Genomic DNA, 21573 nt, shown 5'->3' with positions numbered 1-21573 from the left:
CTGCATCCCATTTCACTCTGCTGTCTTTTGCCTTCTGGTCGAGCACCAGACAACAGGAGACCATTTCCTCTACTCCGTAACCTACTCCTACGTGCCCGAAGGCCACGTGGAAGCCCTCTGAATCTCTCTTTCTCCAGGCTAAACATGCCCAGTGTCCTCAGCCCATCCTCAAAGAGAAATCCCTCCATTCCCTGAGCTTTTTGGTGGCCCTCCACTGAAGCTGTTCCATTTCAGTGATGTCTTTCCTCTACGGGGGAGATCAGGCAGAGCTGGACACAGTACTTGAGATGAGATTTGACGACTGTCAAGCAAAGGGGGAGAAAATCAGATCCTCTGTTAAACTGCCCGTGCTCCCTTTGATACAGCCCTGGATGTCATCCTCCTCTGTAAAGCCTGGGCACACTGTGATCTCCCCACAGCCCCCAGAGGACAGGGGGCCCCCGGCAAAGGGCCCTGTGTCCAGGCAAGGGGAATGAAAAGCATTGGAGAATGCGGGCATCGATCCCGCTGCCTCTCACATGCTAAGCGAGCGCTCTACCACTTGAGCTAATTCCCCAGCCCACGGCCTCTGCCTGAGGTCCTCTCCCCTCCCAGGCACCCGCCCCTGACCCAGGCTGCCCTGCACCCAAACCTGGGCCTCCCATCGGCCTCGCTCTCACTTCCCTGCTGGAGGTGACCCCAGAGAAGGCCCGTGCTGAGGACCACCATCCCCTGCCCAGGGTTCGGCCGAAACTGCCTTGGCCGGTCATCTTGGCCACCTCGGGCAAGAGTTCAAGGCTGGGCAGCCCTTGAAGGGGAGCCGCCCGGGCATGGCCAAAAGGCAGAGGTGCCGCGGGGTCTGGGCCAGAGCCAAAAGGGCACTCCTTCGAGCCGGAGTTGAACCAGCGACCTAAGGATGGCCGTGCAAGGGAGCCTACAGTCCTCCGCTCTACCAGCTGAGCTATCGAAGGAATCATGGGACATGGACACCTCACACCTTCCTCACACGCTCATCCAACCCTTCAGCTCTCACACCGCTCCCGCATACCTGCACGACTCTCCTCAGCAGGAAAAAAGACAGCCTTGCCGTGGATCACATTGCCCAGAACCTCTCAGGCCCACACCACCTGACCAGGGCAGACCCAGCCATGGTGGCTCGCTCCAAGCGAGTGTCCAGAGCAGAAGGCACAATCAGCACCATGAGGAAGGGACAACTGCACGCCGGGAAGTCACTGCGTAGGTCAGAGTGACGATCCCGTCCAGTGAGCGCCAGGCAGGTCCACACCGACAAGCCAGGGATGAGGTCGAGCCAGGACATCTGTCTGCACGTCAGCATCCGCATCAAGGGTCGCTGTGGCTGGACATCTCCATGGCCGTGGCCATGGCTGAGCTAGAGACCAGGACTCCTACTGTACAGCTCGGAAAGAGGGTGAAGGCCCAGAGCTGAGCACAAATACAGCTCCTGGACCTGCGGGTGGATGTCGAGGTCCCGCAAAAGGCTGGTCAGGGCCATTCAGGCCTATTAGGGCACTCGGGGCCCGGACGCGACTTAGGGGTAGCCCTGAAAGGGAGCCTGCAGTCGTCCGCTCCACCAGCAGAGCCACTGATGGACCGGCAGGGCCCTCTCCCAGCTCTGCCTCCATGACACAGCTGTCAGAGAAATCGGCTTGGATGAGACCTCAGCACATGTCTGTTCCAGCATCCTCCTCCAAGCACCCCCAGATCAGGGATCACAGCAGCTTGCTCAAGGCTTCAGCCAGTCAGCTCATGCCAACCTCCAAGCATGGAGACTGCACCGCACTCCGGGCCACCCTTCTTCCTCTGCCTGGCTGTCCTGAGGGGAGAAAAAATTGAACCTGTCCTGCTTCTGTTGTTTCTCACTCCTGTTGTTTCTCACTCCTCTGCCAATCACCACACTACAAGGCCTCACTGTTGAATCAATAACCTCCTGAGAGGCATTCTGATAAACTGCAGCTTATCTCCCCCAAAGCCCTCTCTTCTCCAGGCCCTGGACAAGCCCCCGTTCATTGGCCTCTCCTCAAAGGGCAAGTGCGCCTGCTCCCAACCGTCCTGGTGGCCTTGTTTGGAGGTCGCTGCACTTGGTCAATGTCGCTCCTCTACACAGGGGCCCAAAGTTGGGCATACTGTTCTAGAGGCCATCAACGAAGTGCTGAGAAAAGGTGGAGAACGCCTTCCCTCGATGCGGAGCCCATGCTGCTCTTGGTGCAGCCCTGGTTGCTGTCCTCGACTGTGCAGGCCAGGTGCACCAGGAGATCCCCACAGCCCCCAGAGGACAGGGGGCCCCCAGCAAAGGGCCCTGTGTCCAGGCAAGGGGAGTGAAAAGCATTGGAGAATGCGGGCATCGATCCCGCTGCCTCTCACATGCTAAGCGAGCGCTCTACCACTTGAGCTAATTCCCCAGCCCACGGCCTCTGCCTGAGGTCCTCTCCCCTCCCAGGCACCCGCCCCTGACCCAGGCTGCCCTGCACCCAAACCTGGGCCTCCCATCGGCCTCGCTCTCACTTCCCTGCTGGAGGTGACCCCAGAGAAGTCCCGTGCTGAGGACCACCATCCCCTGCCCAGGGTTCGGCCGAAACTGCCTTGGCCGGTCATCTTGGCCACCTCGGGCAAGAGTTCAAGGCTGGGCAGCCCTTGAAGGGGAGCCGCCCGGGCATGGCCAAAAGGCAGAGGTGCCGCAGGGTCTGGGCCAGAGCCAAAAGGGCACTCCTTCGAGCCGGAGTTGAACCAGCGACCTAAGGATGGCCGTGCAAGGGAGCCTACAGTCCTCCGCTCTACCAGCTGAGCTATCGAAGGAATCATGGGGCCCTGCCCAGTACCTCGCCCATCACACACTCATCCAACACTTTCCCATGCACAGCGCAGCCTGATGCCGCTACTGCAACATCCTGCTTCAAACAGCCTCAGCTCCAGCTTCACACGCCCTTGCTCAACCCTTTAGACCGTCAAATCATGCAAACCCCCAAACGGAAAAGCTCCACAAGCTCCTTGGACGTCATCTTCTACAGCTGGACTCTCCTCAGGGACCAAAAATGCTTACCCATATCCCGCTGCAACTTCTCTGCATCCCATTTCACTCTGCTGTCTTTTGCCTTCTGGTCGAGCACCAGACAACAGGAGACCATTTCCTCTACTCCGTAACCTACTCCTACGTGCCCGAAGGCCACGTGGAAGCCCTCTGAATCTCTCTTTCTCCAGGCTAAACATGCCCAGTGTCCTCAGCCCATCCTCAAAGAGAAATCCCTCCATTCCCTGAGCTTTTTGGTGGCCCTCCACTGAAGCTGTTCCATTTCAGTGATGTCTTTCCTCTACGGGGGAGATCAGGCAGAGCTGGACACAGTACTTGAGATGAGATTTGACGACTGTCAAGCAAAGGGGGAGAAAATCAGATCCTCTGTTAAACTGCCCGTGCTCCCTTTGATACAGCCCTGGATGTCATCCTCCTCTGTAAAGCCTGGGCACACTGTGATCTCCCCACAGCCCCCAGAGGACAGGGGGCCCCCGGCAAAGGGCCCTGTGTCCAGGCAAGGGGAATGAAAAGCATTGGAGAATGCGGGCATCGATCCCGCTGCCTCTCACATGCTAAGCGAGCGCTCTACCACTTGAGCTAATTCCCCAGCCCACGGCCTCTGCCTGAGGTCCTCTCCCCTCCCAGGCACCCGCCCCTGACCCAGGCTGCCCTGCACCCAAACCTGGGCCTCCCATCGGCCTCGCTCTCACTTCCCTGCTGGAGGTGACCCCAGAGAAGGCCCGTGCTGAGGACCACCATCCCCTGCCCAGGGTTCGGCCGAAACTGCCTTGGCCGGTCATCTTGGCCACCTCGGGCAAGAGTTCAAGGCTGGGCAGCCCTTGAAGGGGAGCCGCCCGGGCATGGCCAAAAGGCAGAGGTGCCGCGGGGTCTGGGCCAGAGCCAAAAGGGCACTCCTTCGAGCCGGAGTTGAACCAGCGACCTAAGGATGGCCGTGCAAGGGAGCCTACAGTCCTCCGCTCTACCAGCTGAGCTATCGAAGGAATCATGGGACATGGACACCTCACACCTTCCTCACACGCTCATCCAACCCTTCAGCTCTCACACCGCTCCCGCATACCTGCACGACTCTCCTCAGCAGGAAAAAAGACAGCCTTGCCGTGGATCACATTGCCCAGAACCTCTCAGGCCCACACCACCTGACCAGGGCAGACCCAGCCATGGTGGCTCGCTCCAAGCGAGTGTCCAGAGCAGAAGGCACAATCAGCACCATGAGGAAGGGACAACTGCACGCCGGGAAGTCACTGCGTAGGTCAGAGTGACGATCCCGTCCAGTGAGCGCCAGGCAGGTCCACACCGACAAGCCAGGGATGAGGTCGAGCCAGGACATCTGTCTGCACGTCAGCATCCGCATCAAGGGTCGCTGTGGCTGGACATCTCCATGGCCGTGGCCATGGCTGAGCTAGAGACCAGGACTCCTACTGTACAGCTCGGAAAGAGGGTGAAGGCCCAGAGCTGAGCACAAATACAGCTCCTGGACCTGCGGGTGGATGTCGAGGTCCCGCAAAAGGCTGGTCAGGGCCATTCAGGCCTATTAGGGCACTCGGGGCCCGGACGCGACTTAGGGGTAGCCCTGAAAGGGAGCCTGCAGTCGTCCGCTCCACCAGCAGAGCCACTGATGGACCGGCAGGGCCCTCTCCCAGCTCTGCCTCCATGACACAGCTGTCAGAGAAATCGGCTTGGATGAGACCTCAGCACATGTCTGTTCCAGCATCCTCCTCCAAGCACCCCCAGATCAGGGATCACAGCAGCTTGCTCAAGGCTTCAGCCAGTCAGCTCATGCCAACCTCCAAGCATGGAGACTGCACCGCACTCCGGGCCACCCTTCTTCCTCTGCCTGGCTGTCCTGAGGGGAGAAAAAATTGAACCTGTCCTGCTTCTGTTGTTTCTCACTCCTGTTGTTTCTCACTCCTCTGCCAATCACCACACTACAAGGCCTCACTGTTGAATCAATAACCTCCTGAGAGGCATTCTGATAAACTGCAGCTTATCTCCCCCAAAGCCCTCTCTTCTCCAGGCCCTGGACAAGCCCCCGTTCATTGGCCTCTCCTCAAAGGGCAAGTGCGCCTGCTCCCAACCGTCCTGGTGGCCTTGTTTGGAGGTCGCTGCACTTGGTCAATGTTGCTCCTCTACACAGGGGCCCAAAGTTGGGCATACTGTTCTAGAGGCCATCGACGAAGTGCTGAGAAAAGGTGGAGAACGCCTTCCCTCGATGCGGAGCCCATGCTGCTCTTGGTGCAGCCCTGGTTGCTGTCCTCGACTGTGCAGGCCAGGTGCACCAGGAGATCCCCACAGCCCCCAGAGGACAGGGGGCCCCCAGCAAAGGGCCCTGTGTCCAGGCAAGGGGAATGAAAAGCATTGGAGAATGCGGGCATCGATCCCGCTGCCTCTCACATGCTAAGCGAGCGCTCTACCACTTGAGCTAATTCCCCAGCCCACGGCCTCTGCCTGAGGTCCTCTCCCCTCCCAGGCACCCGCCCCTGACCCAGGCTGCCCTGCACCCAAACCTGGGCCTCCCATCGGCCTCGCTCTCACTTCCCTGCTGGAGGTGACCCCAGAGAAGTCCCGTGCTGAGGACCACCATCCCCTGCCCAGGGTTCGGCCGAAACTGCCTTGGCCGGTCATCTTGGCCACCTCGGGCAAGAGTTCAAGGCTGGGCAGCCCTTGAAGGGGAGCCGCCCGGGCATGGCCAAAAGGCAGAGGTGCCGCGGGGTCTGGGCCAGAGCCAAAAGGGCACTCCTTCGAGCCGGAGTTGAACCAGCGACCTAAGGATGGCCGTGCAAGGGAGCCTACAGTCCTCCGCTCTACCAGCTGAGCTATCGAAGGAATCATGGGACATGGACACCTCACACCTTCCTCACACGCTCATCCAACCATTCAGCTCTCACACCGCTCCCGCATACCTGCACGACTCTCCTCAGCAGGAAAAAAGACAGCCTTGCCGTGGATCACATTGCCCAGAACCTCTCAGGCCCACACCACCTGACCAGGGCAGACCCAGCCATGGTGGCTCGCTCCAAGCGAGTGTCCAGAGCAGAAGGCACAATCAGCACCATGAGGAAGGGACAACTGCACGCCGGGAAGTCACTGCGTAGGTCAGAGTGACGATCCCGTCCAGTGAGCGCCAGGCAGGTCCACACCGACAAGCCAGGGATGAGGTCGAGCCAGGACATCTGTCTGCACGTCAGCATCCGCATCAAGGGTCGCTGTGGCTGGACATCTCCATGGCCGTGGCCATGGCTGAGCTAGAGACCAGGACTCCTACTGTACAGCTCGGAAAGAGGGTGAAGGCCCAGAGCTGAGCACAAATACAGCTCCTGGACCTGCGGGTGGATGTCGAGGTCCCGCAAAAGGCTGGTCAGGGCCATTCAGGCCTATTAGGGCACTCGGGGCCCGGACGCGACTTAGGGGTAGCCCTGAAAGGGAGCCTGCAGTCGTCCGCTCCACCAGCAGAGCCACTGATGGACCGGCAGGGCCCTCTCCCAGCTCTGCCTCCATGACACAGCTGTCAGAGAAATCGGCTTGGATGAGACCTCAGCACATGTCTGTTCCAGCATCCTCCTCCAAGCACCCCCAGATCAGGGATCACAGCAGCTTGCTCAAGGCTTCAGCCAGTCAGCTCATGCCAACCTCCAAGCATGGAGACTGCACCGCACTCCGGGCCACCCTTCTTCCTCTGCCTGGCTGTCCTGAGGGGAGAAAAAATTGAACCTGTCCTGCTTCTGTTGTTTCTCACTCCTGTTGTTTCTCACTCCTCTGCCAATCACCACACTACAAGGCCTCACTGTTGAATCAATAACCTCCTGAGAGGCATTCTGATAAACTGCAGCTTATCTCCCCCAAAGCCCTCTCTTCTCCAGGCCCTGGACAAGCCCCCGTTCATTGGCCTCTCCTCAAAGGGCAAGTGCGCCTGCTCCCAACCGTCCTGGTGGCCTTGTTTGGAGGTCGCTGCACTTGGTCAATGTTGCTCCTCTACACAGGGGCCCAAAGTTGGGCATACTGTTCTAGAGGCCATCGACGAAGTGCTGAGAAAAGGTGGAGAACGCCTTCCCTCGATGCGGAGCCCATGCTGCTCTTGGTGCAGCCCTGGTTGCTGTCCTCGACTGTGCAGGCCAGGTGCACCAGGAGATCCCCACAGCCCCCAGAGGACAGGGGGCCCCCAGCAAAGGGCCCTGTGTCCAGGCAAGGGGAATGAAAAGCATTGGAGAATGCGGGCATCGATCCCGCTGCCTCTCACATGCTAAGCGAGCGCTCTACCACTTGAGCTAATTCCCCAGCCCACGGCCTCTGCCTGAGGTCCTCTCCCCTCCCAGGCACCCGCCCCTGACCCAGGCTGCCCTGCACCCAAACCTGGGCCTCCCATCGGCCTCGCTCTCACTTCCCTGCTGGAGGTGACCCCAGAGAAGTCCCGTGCTGAGGACCACCATCCCCTGCCCAGGGTTCGGCCGAAACTGCCTTGGCCGGTCATCTTGGCCACCTCGGGCAAGAGTTCAAGGCTGGGCAGCCCTTGAAGGGGAGCCGCCCGGGCATGGCCAAAAGGCAGAGGTGCCGCGGGGTCTGGGCCAGAGCCAAAAGGGCACTCCTTCGAGCCGGAGTTGAACCAGCGACCTAAGGATGGCCGTGCAAGGGAGCCTACAGTCCTCCGCTCTACCAGCTGAGCTATCGAAGGAATCATGGGACATGGACACCTCACACCTTCCTCACACGCTCATCCAACCATTCAGCTCTCACACCGCTCCCGCATACCTGCACGACTCTCCTCAGCAGGAAAAAAGACAGCCTTGCCGTGGATCACATTGCCCAGAACCTCTCAGGCCCACACCACCTGACCAGGGCAGACCCAGCCATGGTGGCTCGCTCCAAGCGAGTGTCCAGAGCAGAAGGCACAATCAGCACCATGAGGAAGGGACAACTGCACGCCGGGAAGTCACTGCGTAGGTCAGAGTGACGATCCCGTCCAGTGAGCGCCAGGCAGGTCCACACCGACAAGCCAGGGATGAGGTCGAGCCAGGACATCTGTCTGCACGTCAGCATCCGCATCAAGGGTCGCTGTGGCTGGACATCTCCATGGCCGTGGCCATGGCTGAGCTAGAGACCAGGACTCCTACTGTACAGCTCGGAAAGAGGGTGAAGGCCCAGAGCTGAGCACAAATACAGCTCCTGGACCTGCGGGTGGATGTCGAGGTCCCGCAAAAGGCTGGTCAGGGCCATTCAGGCCTATTAGGGCACTCGGGGCCCGGACGCGACTTAGGGGTAGCCCTGAAAGGGAGCCTGCAGTCGTCCGCTCCACCAGCAGAGCCACTGATGGACCGGCAGGGCCCTCTCCCAGCTCTGCCTCCATGACACAGCTGTCAGAGAAATCGGCTTGGATGAGACCTCAGCACATGTCTGTTCCAGCATCCTCCTCCAAGCACCCCCAGATCAGGGATCACAGCAGCTTGCTCAAGGCTTCAGCCAGTCAGCTCATGCCAACCTCCAAGCATGGAGACTGCACCGCACTCCGGGCCACCCTTCTTCCTCTGCCTGGCTGTCCTGAGGGGAGAAAAAATTGAACCTGTCCTGCTTCTGTTGTTTCTCACTCCTGTTGTTTCTCACTCCTCTGCCAATCACCACACTACAAGGCCTCACTGTTGAATCAATAACCTCCTGAGAGGCATTCTGATAAACTGCAGCTTATCTCCCCCAAAGCCCTCTCTTCTCCAGGCCCTGGACAAGCCCCCGTTCATTGGCCTCTCCTCAAAGGGCAAGTGCGCCTGCTCCCAACCGTCCTGGTGGCCTTGTTTGGAGGTCGCTGCACTTGGTCAATGTTGCTCCTCTACACAGGGGCCCAAAGTTGGGCATACTGTTCTAGAGGCCATCGACGAAGTGCTGAGAAAAGGTGGAGAACGCCTTCCCTCGATGCGGAGCCCATGCTGCTCTTGGTGCAGCCCTGGTTGCTGTCCTCGACTGTGCAGGCCAGGTGCACCAGGAGATCCCCACAGCCCCCAGAGGACAGGGGGCCCCCAGCAAAGGGCCCTGTGTCCAGGCAAGGGGAATGAAAAGCATTGGAGAATGCGGGCATCGATCCCGCTGCCTCTCACATGCTAAGCGAGCGCTCTACCACTTGAGCTAATTCCCCAGCCCACGGCCTCTGCCTGAGGTCCTCTCCCCTCTCAGGCACCCACCCCTGACCCAGGCTGCCCTGCACCCAAACCTGGGCCTCCCATCGGCCTCGCTCTCACTTCCCTGCTGGAGGTGACCCCAGAGAAGGCCCGTGCTGAGGACCACCATCCCGCGCCCAGGGTTCAGCCGAAACTGCCTTGGCCGGTCATCTTGGCCACCTCGGGCAAGAGTTCAAGGCTGGGCAGCCCTTGAAGGGGAGCCGCCCGGGCATGGCCAAAAGGCAGAGGTGCCGCGGGGTCTGGGCCAGAGCCAAAAGGGCACTCCTTCGAGCCGGAGTTGAACCAGCGACCTAAGGATGGCCGTGCAAGGGAGCCTACAGTCCTCCGCTCTACCAGCTGAGCTATCGAAGGAATCATGGGGCCCTGCCCAGTACCTCGCCCATCACACACTCATCCAACACTTTCCCATGCACAGCGCAGCCTGATGCCGCTACTGCAACATCCTGCTTCAAACAGCCTCAGCTCCAGCTTCACACGCCCTTGCTCAACCCTTTAGACCGTCAAATCATGCAAACCCCCAAACGGAAAAGCTCCACAAGCTCCTTGGACGTCATCTTCTACAGCTGGACTCTCCTCAGGGACCAAAAATGCTTACCCATATCCCGCTGCAACTTCTCTGCATCCCATTTCACTCTGCTGTCTTTTGCCTTCTGGTCGAGCACCAGACAACAGGAGACCATTTCCTCTACTCCGTAACCTACTCCTACGTGCCCGAAGGCCACGTGGAAGCCCTCTGAATCTCTCTTTCTCCAGGCTAAACATGCCCAGTGTCCTCAGCCCATCCTCAAAGAGAAATCCCTCCATTCCCTGAGCTTTTTGGTGGCCCTCCACTGAAGCTGTTCCATTTCAGTGATGTCTTTCCTCTACGGGGGAGATCAGGCAGAGCTGGACACAGTACTTGAGATGAGATTTGACGACTGTCAAGCAAAGGGGGAGAAAATCAGATCCTCTGTTAAACTGCCCGTGCTCCCTTTGATACAGCCCTGGATGTCATCCTCCTCTGTAAAGCCTGGGCACACTGTGATCTCCCCACAGCCCCCAGAGGACAGGGGGCCCCCGGCAAAGGGCCCTGTGTCCAGGCAAGGGGAATGAAAAGCATTGGAGAATGCGGGCATCGATCCCGCTGCCTCTCACATGCTAAGCGAGCGCTCTACCACTTGAGCTAATTCCCCAGCCCACGGCCTCTGCCTGAGGTCCTCTCCCCTCCCAGGCACCCACCCCTGACCCAGGCTGCCCTGCACCCAAACCTGGGCCTCCCATCGGCCTCGCTCTCACTTCCCTGCTGGAGGTGACCCCAGAGAAGGCCCGTGCTGAGGACCACCATCCCCTGCCCAGGGTTCAGCCGAAACTGCCTTGGCCGGTCATCTTGGCCACCTCGGGCAAGAGTTCAAGGCTGGGCAGCCCTTGAAGGGGAGCCGCCCGGGCATGGCCAAAAGGCAGAGGTGCCGCAGGGTCTGGGCCAGAGCCAAAAGGGCACTCCTTCGAGCCGGAGTTGAACCAGCGACCTAAGGATGGCCGTGCAAGGGAGCCTACAGTCCTCCACTCTACCAGCTGAGCTATTGAAGGAATGGCAGGGTTGTATCTCACACCCTTTGATACTCCATAGCACAGCCATATCTCACCCTATACAACATAGTTTCTTGGCTCCAGAATGTTGCTCCCTTCATCCAGATGTACCCTCATCAGACACACCCCTGGAGCACAGTATAGCCTGATCTAACCTCTCATCCTAAGCCTCCCACGGACAGAGGTGCTGAGCATATTTCACTGGCTTCATTTCCATGAGTGCTCCATCCATCTTGTGTGATGGCTATTTCTGTGCTTGTTGTCACTTTTCTTGCCCAGATATATCACATTGCTTGCTGCTTTGAAGGGCTGCTGCAGTCAGTGGTCCCAAGGTGGTGAAGGAGAAGGCCATTCATCGTAAGAAAAATCTGAATGGACATAATCCATGCGTTTGGTATGGGAAGTAGCCAACAAACTCCTGTGTTCATTTCAATCTCCATTTTTTGGCCTCTTGCTTTTTCTCTACTCATACTGAACCACAATTATCACATAACTAGGAATGTCACTTTTCCGGTGACCCACAGGGAAGCTTCTCTATAGCTGATACTTATATCACGTAGTTCTTGTCCTTACTTTTTTTGTTTCCTGGGTTGGACCTAATGGAGTCCTTTTTCTCACTTGTATGAATTGCACTACCAGTATCTAGATCTCTTTCCCATTACTAAATCATCTCCAGTTACTATATGTCATCTTTGTGTAGGGAGTTGTTTTGTTAATGTACAATTTTTAGTGAGGACAGTTTTCTCAAAATCAAAATAAGAACATATCTCATCTTTTGTTAACTGTACTGTGTTGCAAGTAATTCTGTTAGCATTCTAAACCAAAACTAAGTAAAGTCAGTGTGCAACTAATTTTTTCTCCTTTTTAAACTACATTTTCTTCAAATTCTTATTTTTTATGAGATTGTTGGGGATATGGAGAGGTGCAGATGTCTTTGTGTTTGTGGGAGAAGAAAGAAAGGCTGGAGATTGATAGTCTGATGCCTGCAACCACGTGTGGGTTTTGAAAGTAATAGCTCTCCCATTTTTTTTATTTTAATTGCTGGGGTTTGTTTTGAGCTAGGAAAAGGGATAGATTGCATAAGCTACTTAAATACTTGGATGGCACATAATGTCATTAGTCATGCAAAACTTAGCTTGTTTTTCCAGTTCTCCTGTTTCATCTTTTATTATGTTTAAGGTACCACATGTTAAATAAGACTGAAAATTTATGTTTAAGATACCATGGGCACAGTATATTACATATGACTGAACGTGAACCCCTTCATGCTATTGGAGACATGTTTCAAGAGTTATTTATTTCCTATGAGAAGATGAATTGGGTTCAGCTTATAGAACTGAAGAGATCGTTGGCAGAGGCTGTTCCCAGGCTCATATCAATCTTGATATTGGCAGAATGTCTCCAAGGCAGGAACTGTCATAAGGAGCAAAGCAGTTACATTTTTCTGGGGGAATAACCTGTACTGGGACTTCAGTGGAAAGTCAAGCAAGACACTACTCTGAAGATAAATTTGTTAGAAGAAATGTGGGCACACTACCTTCACAGCACAAATGATTTTTTTTTTGGCATAACAGTCATGGCTAGCTCCTGAAACACTCCAAGACAATATTTACAAAATGCAGCATAGCTTAACTGAGGTGAGGATCACGGAATTTAAAACACTACTAAATTACTTTTGATGCCACTAGAGGTCAGCACTAGTCATTAAATAAATGTCCTGGAAAAATCTTATTGCCAGTTCTTCAAAGGGAGTGGAGATTTTTTTAAAAGATACACTGCTGTCTATGTTTGTTTTGCAGGTATGTGTGAACTCACACTACCAGTGCTCCAAAATGGTTGGAAGCAAACACTTTCTTCTCCAAGCTGTGCTTCCCCAGCACTGACCATGAACCAGCAGTCCCACACTGTTCCTTTCAAGTTGTACTTGTCCTCGGATGCGGTAGCACTGCATGCAGTCAGGGGAAAAAGACCGTACTGAGCCCTGTCCCAGCAAAGTCTTCCCACCAGCATAAGCAGCCCAAAACAGTTGACACTCAGCTTCCACTGCTTTAAGGACTCTCTCAGAAGTGTGACAGTGGGGAATTAGGCCCAAAGACAGGCACTTGAAACTGGGGCTAACCCACGATGCTTTTCCACTTTGTGCTTCAGAAAGATGCTTCCTTTCTATTGCAACTCCTAACTGTGTTTTCCATCATCACTGTCTGGGCTTCTACAAACACAGACACTGTTTACAAAATTTTAATATAGCTACTATTCATAGACAATCAAATATGGAATTTCCTTTGCTATAAAGAAGATAATGTTGGTGGGATACGCAGTGTGATCATCATGTTTTTAAACAACCTTTAAAAAATCTTTATCTTTGCTGAAACCTGCTAAATGATGCAAATCAGTTGGCAATCATAATGCAACAAATGCATGTGATTTATTATCATGCTGCAATCTGTGCTTTCAGCATATATCACTGTCTTCTTTAACATGGTATCTGACTAGGTATCAATGCACAAAGTTCATGCTCAGTGTAATAGGAACACCTCTTTTACCAAAACTTTCACGTTCAGTCACTTTGTGTCACTTTTTTTCCACTGAGTACATCAGAGCTGGAAAAAAGAATGTTCAGAATGATTATCTCTACTAAAATATTTTGTAATGTTTTGTGTCTGTATACATGCACATATACAGATGATTTATTTTCCTTCTGTTTTTTTTTTTTTTCCATGTTTAAGAAAGCTGGCTTTGAAATATCATCCTGACAAGAATCCGGACAATCCAGAGTCTGCAGAAAAATTTAAAGAGATCAACAATGCTCATGCAACACTGACTGATCTGTCCAAGCGAAACATATATGACAAGTATGGATCATTAGGGCTCTATGTGGCAGAACAGTTTGGTGAGGAAAATGTTAACACCTACTTCATGCTCTCAAGCTGGTGGGCAAAGGTAAGCTGTTACTTTCTGTTGGAAATCAAGTGTTACAATGCACACAGACAATTACATCCACAAGGAACCCCCTGAAAAACAGGGTGTCTCTACAGGCTTAACAAATAGTAGGATCTGAATTTAAACCACTACTAAAAGCTTAATTAAACAACAACATTATCTGGAAAATCAACAGTGGCAGAATGTAACATCAGCTCAGAATACTGCTAATATAGAATGTTTTATTTTTCTTTTTTACTTAGTTAAATAGAGTGCATGTTTTGTAACATTTTCAGATATTAATTAGATTTTAATCTAGTGCTCGAGGTTAATTTTGACTTTCTTTTCAGTAATGACTAAATAAAAATGACTCATTGTTCAAAAACGAGAAGTCCCACTTATGTGACAATCAGTTCATAAGTTATTACAGTACAAATTTAGCTATGTTCTTTGCTATATATAACACACAGCGTAAGTAAGCAATAATAATACATAACACTGTGATTATGGTGTCATATATGTGCCCTGGTGAGGGGGTGAGAGAAAGAAAGTGTAAGAAAAGGTGTGAAGGGTGGAGTGGAGGAAGAGAGTAGGAAAGGAAGAGAATGATACATCAAAAACTGGCATATTCCTCAGGAAAAACACATCATGGGCTGTTCTAATCATGAAGGAGTTGCGTTCATGTGTTCTCTTATGTCACTGGTGTCCTCTGATGTTTGCATATGTCAGATTCGAGTGTTTCAGCAAATATTGAGATGTTACAGAAATGTAACAAACCAACAGAATTGAAAATGTTCAAAATCCATGCTGTCCCTGCCTATTTGCAGCAATAGACGCATGGGAAAGGAAGGACTCTGCCCTGCAGTCCCCTTTCAATCTGGGAAGTCACTTGGGCAATTTGTGGGTCTGAGAAGCGGTAATTTGTCTGCTGAATCAGGATGAGACAGAAGCTGCTCAAATGCGGATCCGTGAATGAAACTAATGACTGCACAAAGGCACAGTTGCACCCTCAGAAGCAGGCTGGAGGCTGCCTGCCGGCAGGTGCTGTAGCCAACTTCTGCTGCAGGCTCGACTCCCCACCAGAGCCGCTGTCTTCTCCTGCTGGATCATCCCCTCTTTTCTTTGCTGTCCACCCTGTCCTTTGGCCTCTTTCTCACGGTTCAGAGGGCCAAAAGCATTGCCTTAGAGCTAAGGGAGCAGCAGTATTGACTCCTTTAACAGTCTTGCTAAACAAGGTTTTCTTCGCTGTTTGCTGCTTTTTTAGCTTTTATTTCCTCTTCTGATTACTGATCTTTAATGGAGGTTTTATGAAGTATAAAATCCTTTGTGGTTAGAAAATCAGGAACAGAAATAACCACCGTGGCTTTGACTCATAAGGAGAGCACCGGAGAGTACAGAGAGAAGCTAGTAAGTCCCTAACAGCTAAAGGAGGAATGTGTGGATTGTTTCAGGAAAGCTGTATCCCAGAGGTGAGATGAGATATACTGAATATTCCAGCAAAAGTGATCACTGCTTCCTGGTTTTTAAGCATTCTGTGCAAAAAATCCAAAATACACATATAGACTCATTTGAGGATTGTCAAAGGTGGTGTCTCTATCCCTTCCCCAACCCAAAATCTTGCTACCTCTAAAGCATAAACAGGCCACCAAGTGTTTTTTGCAAGCTGAGCTCACTATTCCTCATCTCTTTTTAACTCATGCACAAATGCTGGGTCAGTTTCAGATTTTTATATTGGCCATCATAATCCTATTTGAGTCTGAGGCATCATCTGCAGATGACCTCTGGACCCCTAATTTCCTCCATTCTGGTAGAAGACAGTAGGGTCCACAGCTTTCGCTCATTATCTTCAACTACGAACATTCCTGGTAAATCCTTTTCCCTATCACACTCAGAAAATCTGACAACTGTGAGGAGGTGTATCATTAGAAGTAAGGAAACTCAAATGAAAGGAGAAATGCAAAGTGAAAATTACTTTTTTTCGGAGTGCCAGACTTCTTAGCAGGCTTATTAAACTGGGAACATACTGACATGGGTAATGGGAACTTTAACTGCTTCTCCACTGGCAGGCATAGGCATTGTTCATTCAACTGTTTTAGCAAAAGGCAATTCTCCCTCTACCATGAAGACAGTTTATTGTTCATATCAATAAACTGATTCTTGATTTACCAACTATGATAATATAAGCACAAGAAATCTTGAAACATTTACAGTATCATGAATAAATTCAAGTATTTTTTCCTTCTATACACTTTTGTTCTGTCTTTTTTCATTCTATCCATTGTGGTGATTTATTCTCCATTATGGCATAAATGATAAACAGTCAGATAACTTATTTTAGGGGTTACGGCATTTAGAACAGTTTTGAGTGCCTGTTGGAAGGAAAATACTTAAAAATATTTAAAAAGAAAAAGTCGAAGTCCTTCTTTTTATTTATAACCACTTTGTTCACTCTTGACACATGCCTATATTAATATTAGGTATGTAAATAGTCTTATTACCTTCAAAAATGCTCCCGTTGGTCCCCACTAACATCGCCTGAGACATGCATACATAACTGAGTGTTATTTACACAGCTTCATTGTCAAAGTTTGACAATATCCTGACGTTTGTGCTTGCTTTCTTCCTCAGCAGCTTGTTTTCTTATGAATACAGCAAATAGTAAAGGGCAGACTGTATAACCACAATGCTAAAGCCTGGCTGTACCTTCACGTTAACTTACATGTAGCTGGTGGCCACAAAGCTGTGCTGGCTTTACATACACATTCCACATATAAGCCTTGGTTCCTCTTTCAGGATCATCACTGGCTTTTGTTTACTCTTACATCACTATGTCCATGATGACATCTGGAGGTTTCTCCTTTGCCACAAACAGGTGCAGGCCTGGATCCGCCCCGGGTCAGGAGCCAGGCTGCCGTCATGCACCCATGGAGCACAGGGTGGCAATTCCAGCCTAAGGGCTCCCCTTCTGCACCCCCCCATCCCACTGCCGTGACATGGCACGCAGCCCCCAACACAAGCAGCTGTGGAGCTGTGCTGTGAACCCAGGCAGTGACCTGGTCTGGAGGAAGAAAAGTTCCGTAAATTAAAGTTTTCTGGCTGTTGAATCTGGCTGAAATCTCTGGTCTCGGCCCCAGGCAGTTGTGGTGGCTCTGCTGAAGTCTCTGCACTTCGTGCCAGAGTGAGCAGAGGACGATGCAGGTGGGAACTTCTTGCTGCCTGAGTCGCCAGATCAAGAAACCACAGCCTGAGGAGTCTAATTTAGGAGTTGTCACCGGTGTGCTGCTCCTGCACAGGCTACTGGGGAGAGAGAGAGAGAGAGAGACACCCCCAATGGGCAACTCAAATCCTCCCGGGGCTGAATCACCCTCTGGCAGGGCTTTCAATTTACCATTGACTATGTGGGGAGCCCACCAGGGCTACAGTCCTAATTTGGATGCCTTAGTTCAATGCCTGAAGTTATGTGGGATGCATCTGGGTCTTTGCTTCTTTTTCTCTTGGCTTTGTTATTGACAAGAACCTGCCAGTAAATAAGTGTTTGCAACAACGATCTTGGGCAAATGAGTCATTTTTAAGATGGAAATGAGTCATTTTAAGGTGGGTGGGGGTTTGCATACCGCCTGGAAGTTTTTTCTAAGGGCCGTCAGATGAAGACAGACTTTCAAAATTTGAGCGTGCAGAATCCTGTTGGTTGGTGTCTTCTTTGTGGACATGGTCCTGAGTGGCAAGTAGGAGCTGGTGGATGAGGAGGGCTCTGGAAGATCTGGCCCTTGTTTAGGTACTTGGCCAGCAGCTGGATTCCTCTGAGTGCCAAGCACTTGGGAAGCCAGGTTCCTTCGACAATCTGCCTTCACCTGTAAGAGGCTGCCACGAGTTTCAGGAAGGTCATTGCTGACAGGGTTTTCCTCCTGCTGTGTTTAACCCAGGGCCTGTTTGCAGTTTGTGGCCTGCTGACGGGCTGCTACCTCTGCTGCTGCCTCTGCTGCTGCTTCAACTGCTGCTGCGGAAAGTGTAAACCCAAAGCACCCGAAGGGGAAGAGCAGGAGTTCTGTGTGTCTCCAGAAGATTTGGAAGAGCAAATTAAGAATGACATGGAAAGAGGTGTGTATTATAGGGGCTTACTGTGTGGCAAAGCTGTTCAAAACAGTCTTTGAAGCCTGTAGGCCAGATGTTCTGCTCACAACACTGCTCCAGACATCAGTGGAGGTGTGCCAATTCACTCTAGCTAACACCATGACCTGATGAACTTCCTAAGTTGTGTGTTAATGAAAAACTAAACTATGGCACTAACCATTAAATATCTCCTGTATCTCTTCTGAGACACTTAAACATTGGACGTTTCAGGGCTCATGTTAAGAGATGATGTTCACCCTCTAGCCCCCATGCCCATGTTGCTTCATATCTTAGCTCCTATACTTACAGATTAGGCTCTGCCTGGACTGGTGCTTGCCACATCTGATCTGCCTGAATAAGCTGTCATCGGGTTTTATTCATGTAGAATTTATCACTGACTGACGGGCCAACTGTACCCGTTCAAGAAAAGGCTTCAAGAAAAGGTGCAAAGTTTCCAACAGTAAGGTTGTGCAGTAACCTAAAAGAGTTTGCATGGGAGCTGCTGAGGTCCTGCCCCTCTCCCATCCAGCCCCCAAGCTGCTGGCTCTCTTCTGCACTGGCAATAGCAATTGTACTGCCTTACCGGGAGCCAGATCTTGGATACAATCTAGGTGAAAACTAATCCTCTCAAAAATGTGTGTAGTTCCCTGCCCATTTAACTCCCTGCTGTGCTTCACGGTGGGGCAGGCCAAGTGCTAATGATGGCTCAAAGAAGAGAGCAAAAGCACCTGGCCGGGAACACGGGTTGGGGACAGCAGGACCCCCTTCGCAGCAAGTCACCCTCTTTTCTCAGCTCTGCTGCATCCCCCGGCTGCACACTCAGGTTTTTGGCTATACCAAAGGATGATGGTGGTGATTTCCTAATCTGGCACTTGCGTGGGTGACATATTTTGAACAAAGAGCCCTGTCCTAATCTGCTGAAGTGGGGCAGAGTTTTGCCTTCATCTTCAGGGGAAGCAGAAACATCTCAAATTGGTTAGATTTGGAGACTTGCAGGACAGGCTGAGAGAGGCAATGACCCTTTCTCCAGCAATAAGAGGCCAAGGTATCAGGGGAAGACCTAGGCCACTTTTCAGTTGCAAATTTACATATACTATAATTAGGATTACACTTTTTTATGAGGAAGTACCTAAGCAGTCAACTCACTCTTTTTCTCATCCATTGTTATGGAAGGTCTTATGCTGTTATATTCTTACGTTTATTAAGCTTAAATTAGCACTGCCAGATTGCAAATGTCATGTTCCCTTAGCAGGAAGAATTTTTTTCCCCACAACTTTTCACACAAATTTACCCTTCCATAAATATGTAACAAAACACTTGTAGTAGTTGAAACAAATGCTATTTATATAACTGATATGCCAACGTGTGGTGGTGTTTTTAAATTGGTTTTGCCTAGAGGCGTATCAAGGTAAATACAGTCAGCTTAAAAACTGATCATACTTGATCGGTCTCTGGAAATGCAACAAAAACTATTAGTGAAAGCTTTATAACCACAATGCATTATTTGAAAAAAACCCCATAGAATCATAGAATACGTTGGCTTGGAAGGGACCTTAAAGATCATCTAGTTCAAACTCCCCACCATGGGCAGGGACACCTTCCACTAGACCAGGTTGCTCAAAGCCCCATCCAACCTGGCCTTGAACACTTCCAGGGTTGGGGCATCCACAACTTCTCTGGGCAATGTGGTATAATTATCCAATGTAATATAGTCTACAACATTAGGCACCTGAAAAGTGCAAATTTGAAATGGGTCTTGATATTTATGGGCCTATGACACCAAAGCCAAGTTTGAAATATGAAGATGGAACCTCGAAGGATAAGAATTTTTTAATTCTGCCTTTTTTGTAATTTGGCAGGTATTGTGCTCTCTCTCAAAATCCAGCACAAAATTCCCCAGTGGCAGAAAAAAAAATTCTCCCTCCTTACAGCACAGGTGGTATTTATTGGTATTCAGTAATTTTAGGCCACCTTTCCATCCCTTTACTCCCACCAAGTCTCACTGAGATATCAATTTTTAAAAATAATTTAAAATGTTTAGCAAAGTACCAGTCTGAAAAATTAACAAAATGTGGAATTACGTGTTTTAAGTATTTTGAAGACAGTATTAAGTATATAGGTAGGGTCTGGAGAAAACTGGATATTTCTATCTTTCCTACCTTTCTTTTCAGTCTTGCTACATTTTCCTACCAATCAAAACCAGCTTGCCTCAGTAGAGTAGAATTCTCTATATTTTAAAATTAGATTCTTTTATTAGATTCTAAATTCTTTTAGAATGCAACATATCAGGAATAAAAGTAAAAACTTCATGACAGAGGATAACGTGAGCATCTTTTCTGCAGCTGAAAGGAAAAATAGACACTGCATTTAGAAAAATTAATAACCAGCTCAAACTGCACTTCCTTCCTCCCTCCCCCCCTCGCCCCCAAATTTGAGGGATGCTGGCCAAAAAGATGACACTGACTTAGAATGGCAAAGATTGGGCTTTTCCACCAGACATTTTCAAATATTGAGCCATGGAAATGAATACTCATGTTTCCTTTACGTAAATAATAGAAATGCTCCTGTAGGTAATTCAGCAACAAACTGTAATCACTCCTGCAGCAGATTTCATTTTGGAAGAGGAAATCCTATTAGGATCCAAGTTCTTCACATGCCCTCTGCCCACAGACTGAGCATTCTATCTGGTAATTAATTTCTTTGCTTCCTGCTGTCCCCAGTATCTATATTATTGCTAGCCAGAACTTTTTTGCTAAGGTCAAAATATAGATTCTCAAGCTAAGGCCATAGTTTAATTTATCCAAATATTTTGTAGTCAGTCATTGCTTTTCTGAGGAATGCAACATTGATAAAACCTCAGCATTCCTGATGCTAAAAACCTCTGAGAGCGAGTCTCCACCAGTTGTTGCTGTGCTCAGTGGGAGCTGCTTGGAGCTGGCCCTACTGCACAGAAAAGGTAATATGCATGTTGTGGGAGTCGAGATCTAGACTTCATCTTTTGAGCTGGCACAACAGTAATAATTTTCAGAGACCCTCACATTTCTCCTTAACAAAATCAAGCTGTTACACAGTTGATTTAATTCTTCAAATTAACATACCATAAAACATAATTGTTAGTGAAAAAAAGAGATGTGAAGCCAAAAGTTCAGTGATCCATTCCCTAAAATTTAAAAGCAAAATGAGTTATCACTGAAATCAACACAATCATGTCAAAGGCTTCAATTCTGATAAAATGGCATATTCCTCTAGAGGAAAGTTTTATTCAAATATGTTTGACTAGTTCTAGTGCTCAGCTAGTTAAATAACTCCCGTGAAAGATTTGTTTTACAGCATGTACTTCCACGGGTAGCATGACCATCAGAACTAAAGGAACTTAGGGATTTGCAAGCCCTGGCCTGTACTTAGGTTACAGAGATTTCTTCTCACGCCTGTTGATTTCTACCACAGAGGACTGTGGCCTGATGTACAATGGATGATCACTTTCCAAAATAAGTCTTACATTTGGATTATTACATTTTAAACATGACATTTTTTAGGGTTTCAGATCAAACATGACATTAAAAAAGTGTAAGGTAGGATAATCTGTAGTATCATGCCATGATGTTACGGGTCACCTGCGAAAATACACTGGCAGAGGGAAGTATCACTCACTTGTCTCCAGCACGGACATGTGCAATGGTTCATAGCTTTCACTCACAGACACAGGGCAGGTTGTCAGATTTTGCTTCCACTGAAGTCAATGGCAAAACTTTTGTTGGCTTTTGTGGTCCCAGAGGAGGTGCCGCTGGAATT

At 50.4% G+C, this 21573-nt stretch overlaps 1 protein-coding gene and 11 non-coding genes across 12 annotated transcripts in view; 1 reads left to right on the top strand and 11 right to left on the bottom strand.

Annotated features, from left to right (window-relative positions):
- The window catches only part of DNAJC5B (DnaJ heat shock protein family (Hsp40) member C5 beta), a 46702-nt gene that overhangs the window by 23043 nt on the left and 2086 nt on the right, over positions 1 to 21573 (top strand). The window contains exons 2-3 of the mRNA XM_059815588.1: positions 13479 to 13692; positions 17595 to 17769. Of these exons, the coding sequence (XP_059671571.1) occupies positions 13479 to 13692; positions 17595 to 17769 (389 nt within the window). The remainder of the gene's footprint in view (positions 1 to 13478; positions 13693 to 17594; positions 17770 to 21573) is intronic.
- On the bottom strand, positions 862 to 950 carry TRNAY-GUA (transfer RNA tyrosine (anticodon GUA)). Its single transcript is given in 2 exon segments — positions 862 to 897; positions 914 to 950. It is a non-coding gene; the product is annotated as a tRNA-Tyr (tRNA).
- Positions 2705 to 2793, bottom strand: TRNAY-GUA (transfer RNA tyrosine (anticodon GUA)). Its single transcript is given in 2 exon segments — positions 2705 to 2740; positions 2757 to 2793. It is a non-coding gene; the product is annotated as a tRNA-Tyr (tRNA).
- TRNAA-AGC (transfer RNA alanine (anticodon AGC)) lies at positions 3542 to 3614 on the bottom strand. Its single transcript has one exon. It is a non-coding gene; the product is annotated as a tRNA-Ala (tRNA).
- Positions 3920 to 4008, bottom strand: TRNAY-GUA (transfer RNA tyrosine (anticodon GUA)). The gene is given in 2 exon segments: positions 3920 to 3955; positions 3972 to 4008. It is a non-coding gene; the product is annotated as a tRNA-Tyr (tRNA).
- TRNAA-AGC (transfer RNA alanine (anticodon AGC)) lies at positions 5385 to 5457 on the bottom strand. Its single transcript has one exon. It is a non-coding gene; the product is annotated as a tRNA-Ala (tRNA).
- Positions 5763 to 5851, bottom strand: TRNAY-GUA (transfer RNA tyrosine (anticodon GUA)). Its single transcript is given in 2 exon segments — positions 5763 to 5798; positions 5815 to 5851. It is a non-coding gene; the product is annotated as a tRNA-Tyr (tRNA).
- On the bottom strand, positions 7228 to 7300 carry TRNAA-AGC (transfer RNA alanine (anticodon AGC)). Its single transcript has one exon. It is a non-coding gene; the product is annotated as a tRNA-Ala (tRNA).
- Positions 7606 to 7694, bottom strand: TRNAY-GUA (transfer RNA tyrosine (anticodon GUA)). Its single transcript is given in 2 exon segments — positions 7606 to 7641; positions 7658 to 7694. It is a non-coding gene; the product is annotated as a tRNA-Tyr (tRNA).
- TRNAA-AGC (transfer RNA alanine (anticodon AGC)) lies at positions 9071 to 9143 on the bottom strand. Its single transcript has one exon. It is a non-coding gene; the product is annotated as a tRNA-Ala (tRNA).
- TRNAY-GUA (transfer RNA tyrosine (anticodon GUA)) lies at positions 9449 to 9537 on the bottom strand. The gene is given in 2 exon segments: positions 9449 to 9484; positions 9501 to 9537. It is a non-coding gene; the product is annotated as a tRNA-Tyr (tRNA).
- On the bottom strand, positions 10286 to 10358 carry TRNAA-AGC (transfer RNA alanine (anticodon AGC)). Its single transcript has one exon. It is a non-coding gene; the product is annotated as a tRNA-Ala (tRNA).

Source organism: Gavia stellata, chromosome 3 (assembly GCF_030936135.1).
Source record: "Gavia stellata isolate bGavSte3 chromosome 3, bGavSte3.hap2, whole genome shotgun sequence".
Taxonomy (NCBI): Eukaryota; Metazoa; Chordata; class Aves; order Gaviiformes; family Gaviidae; genus Gavia; species Gavia stellata.
The sequence above is the reverse complement of the archived record's forward strand: the minus strand, read 5'-3'. Positions and strand labels throughout refer to the sequence as shown.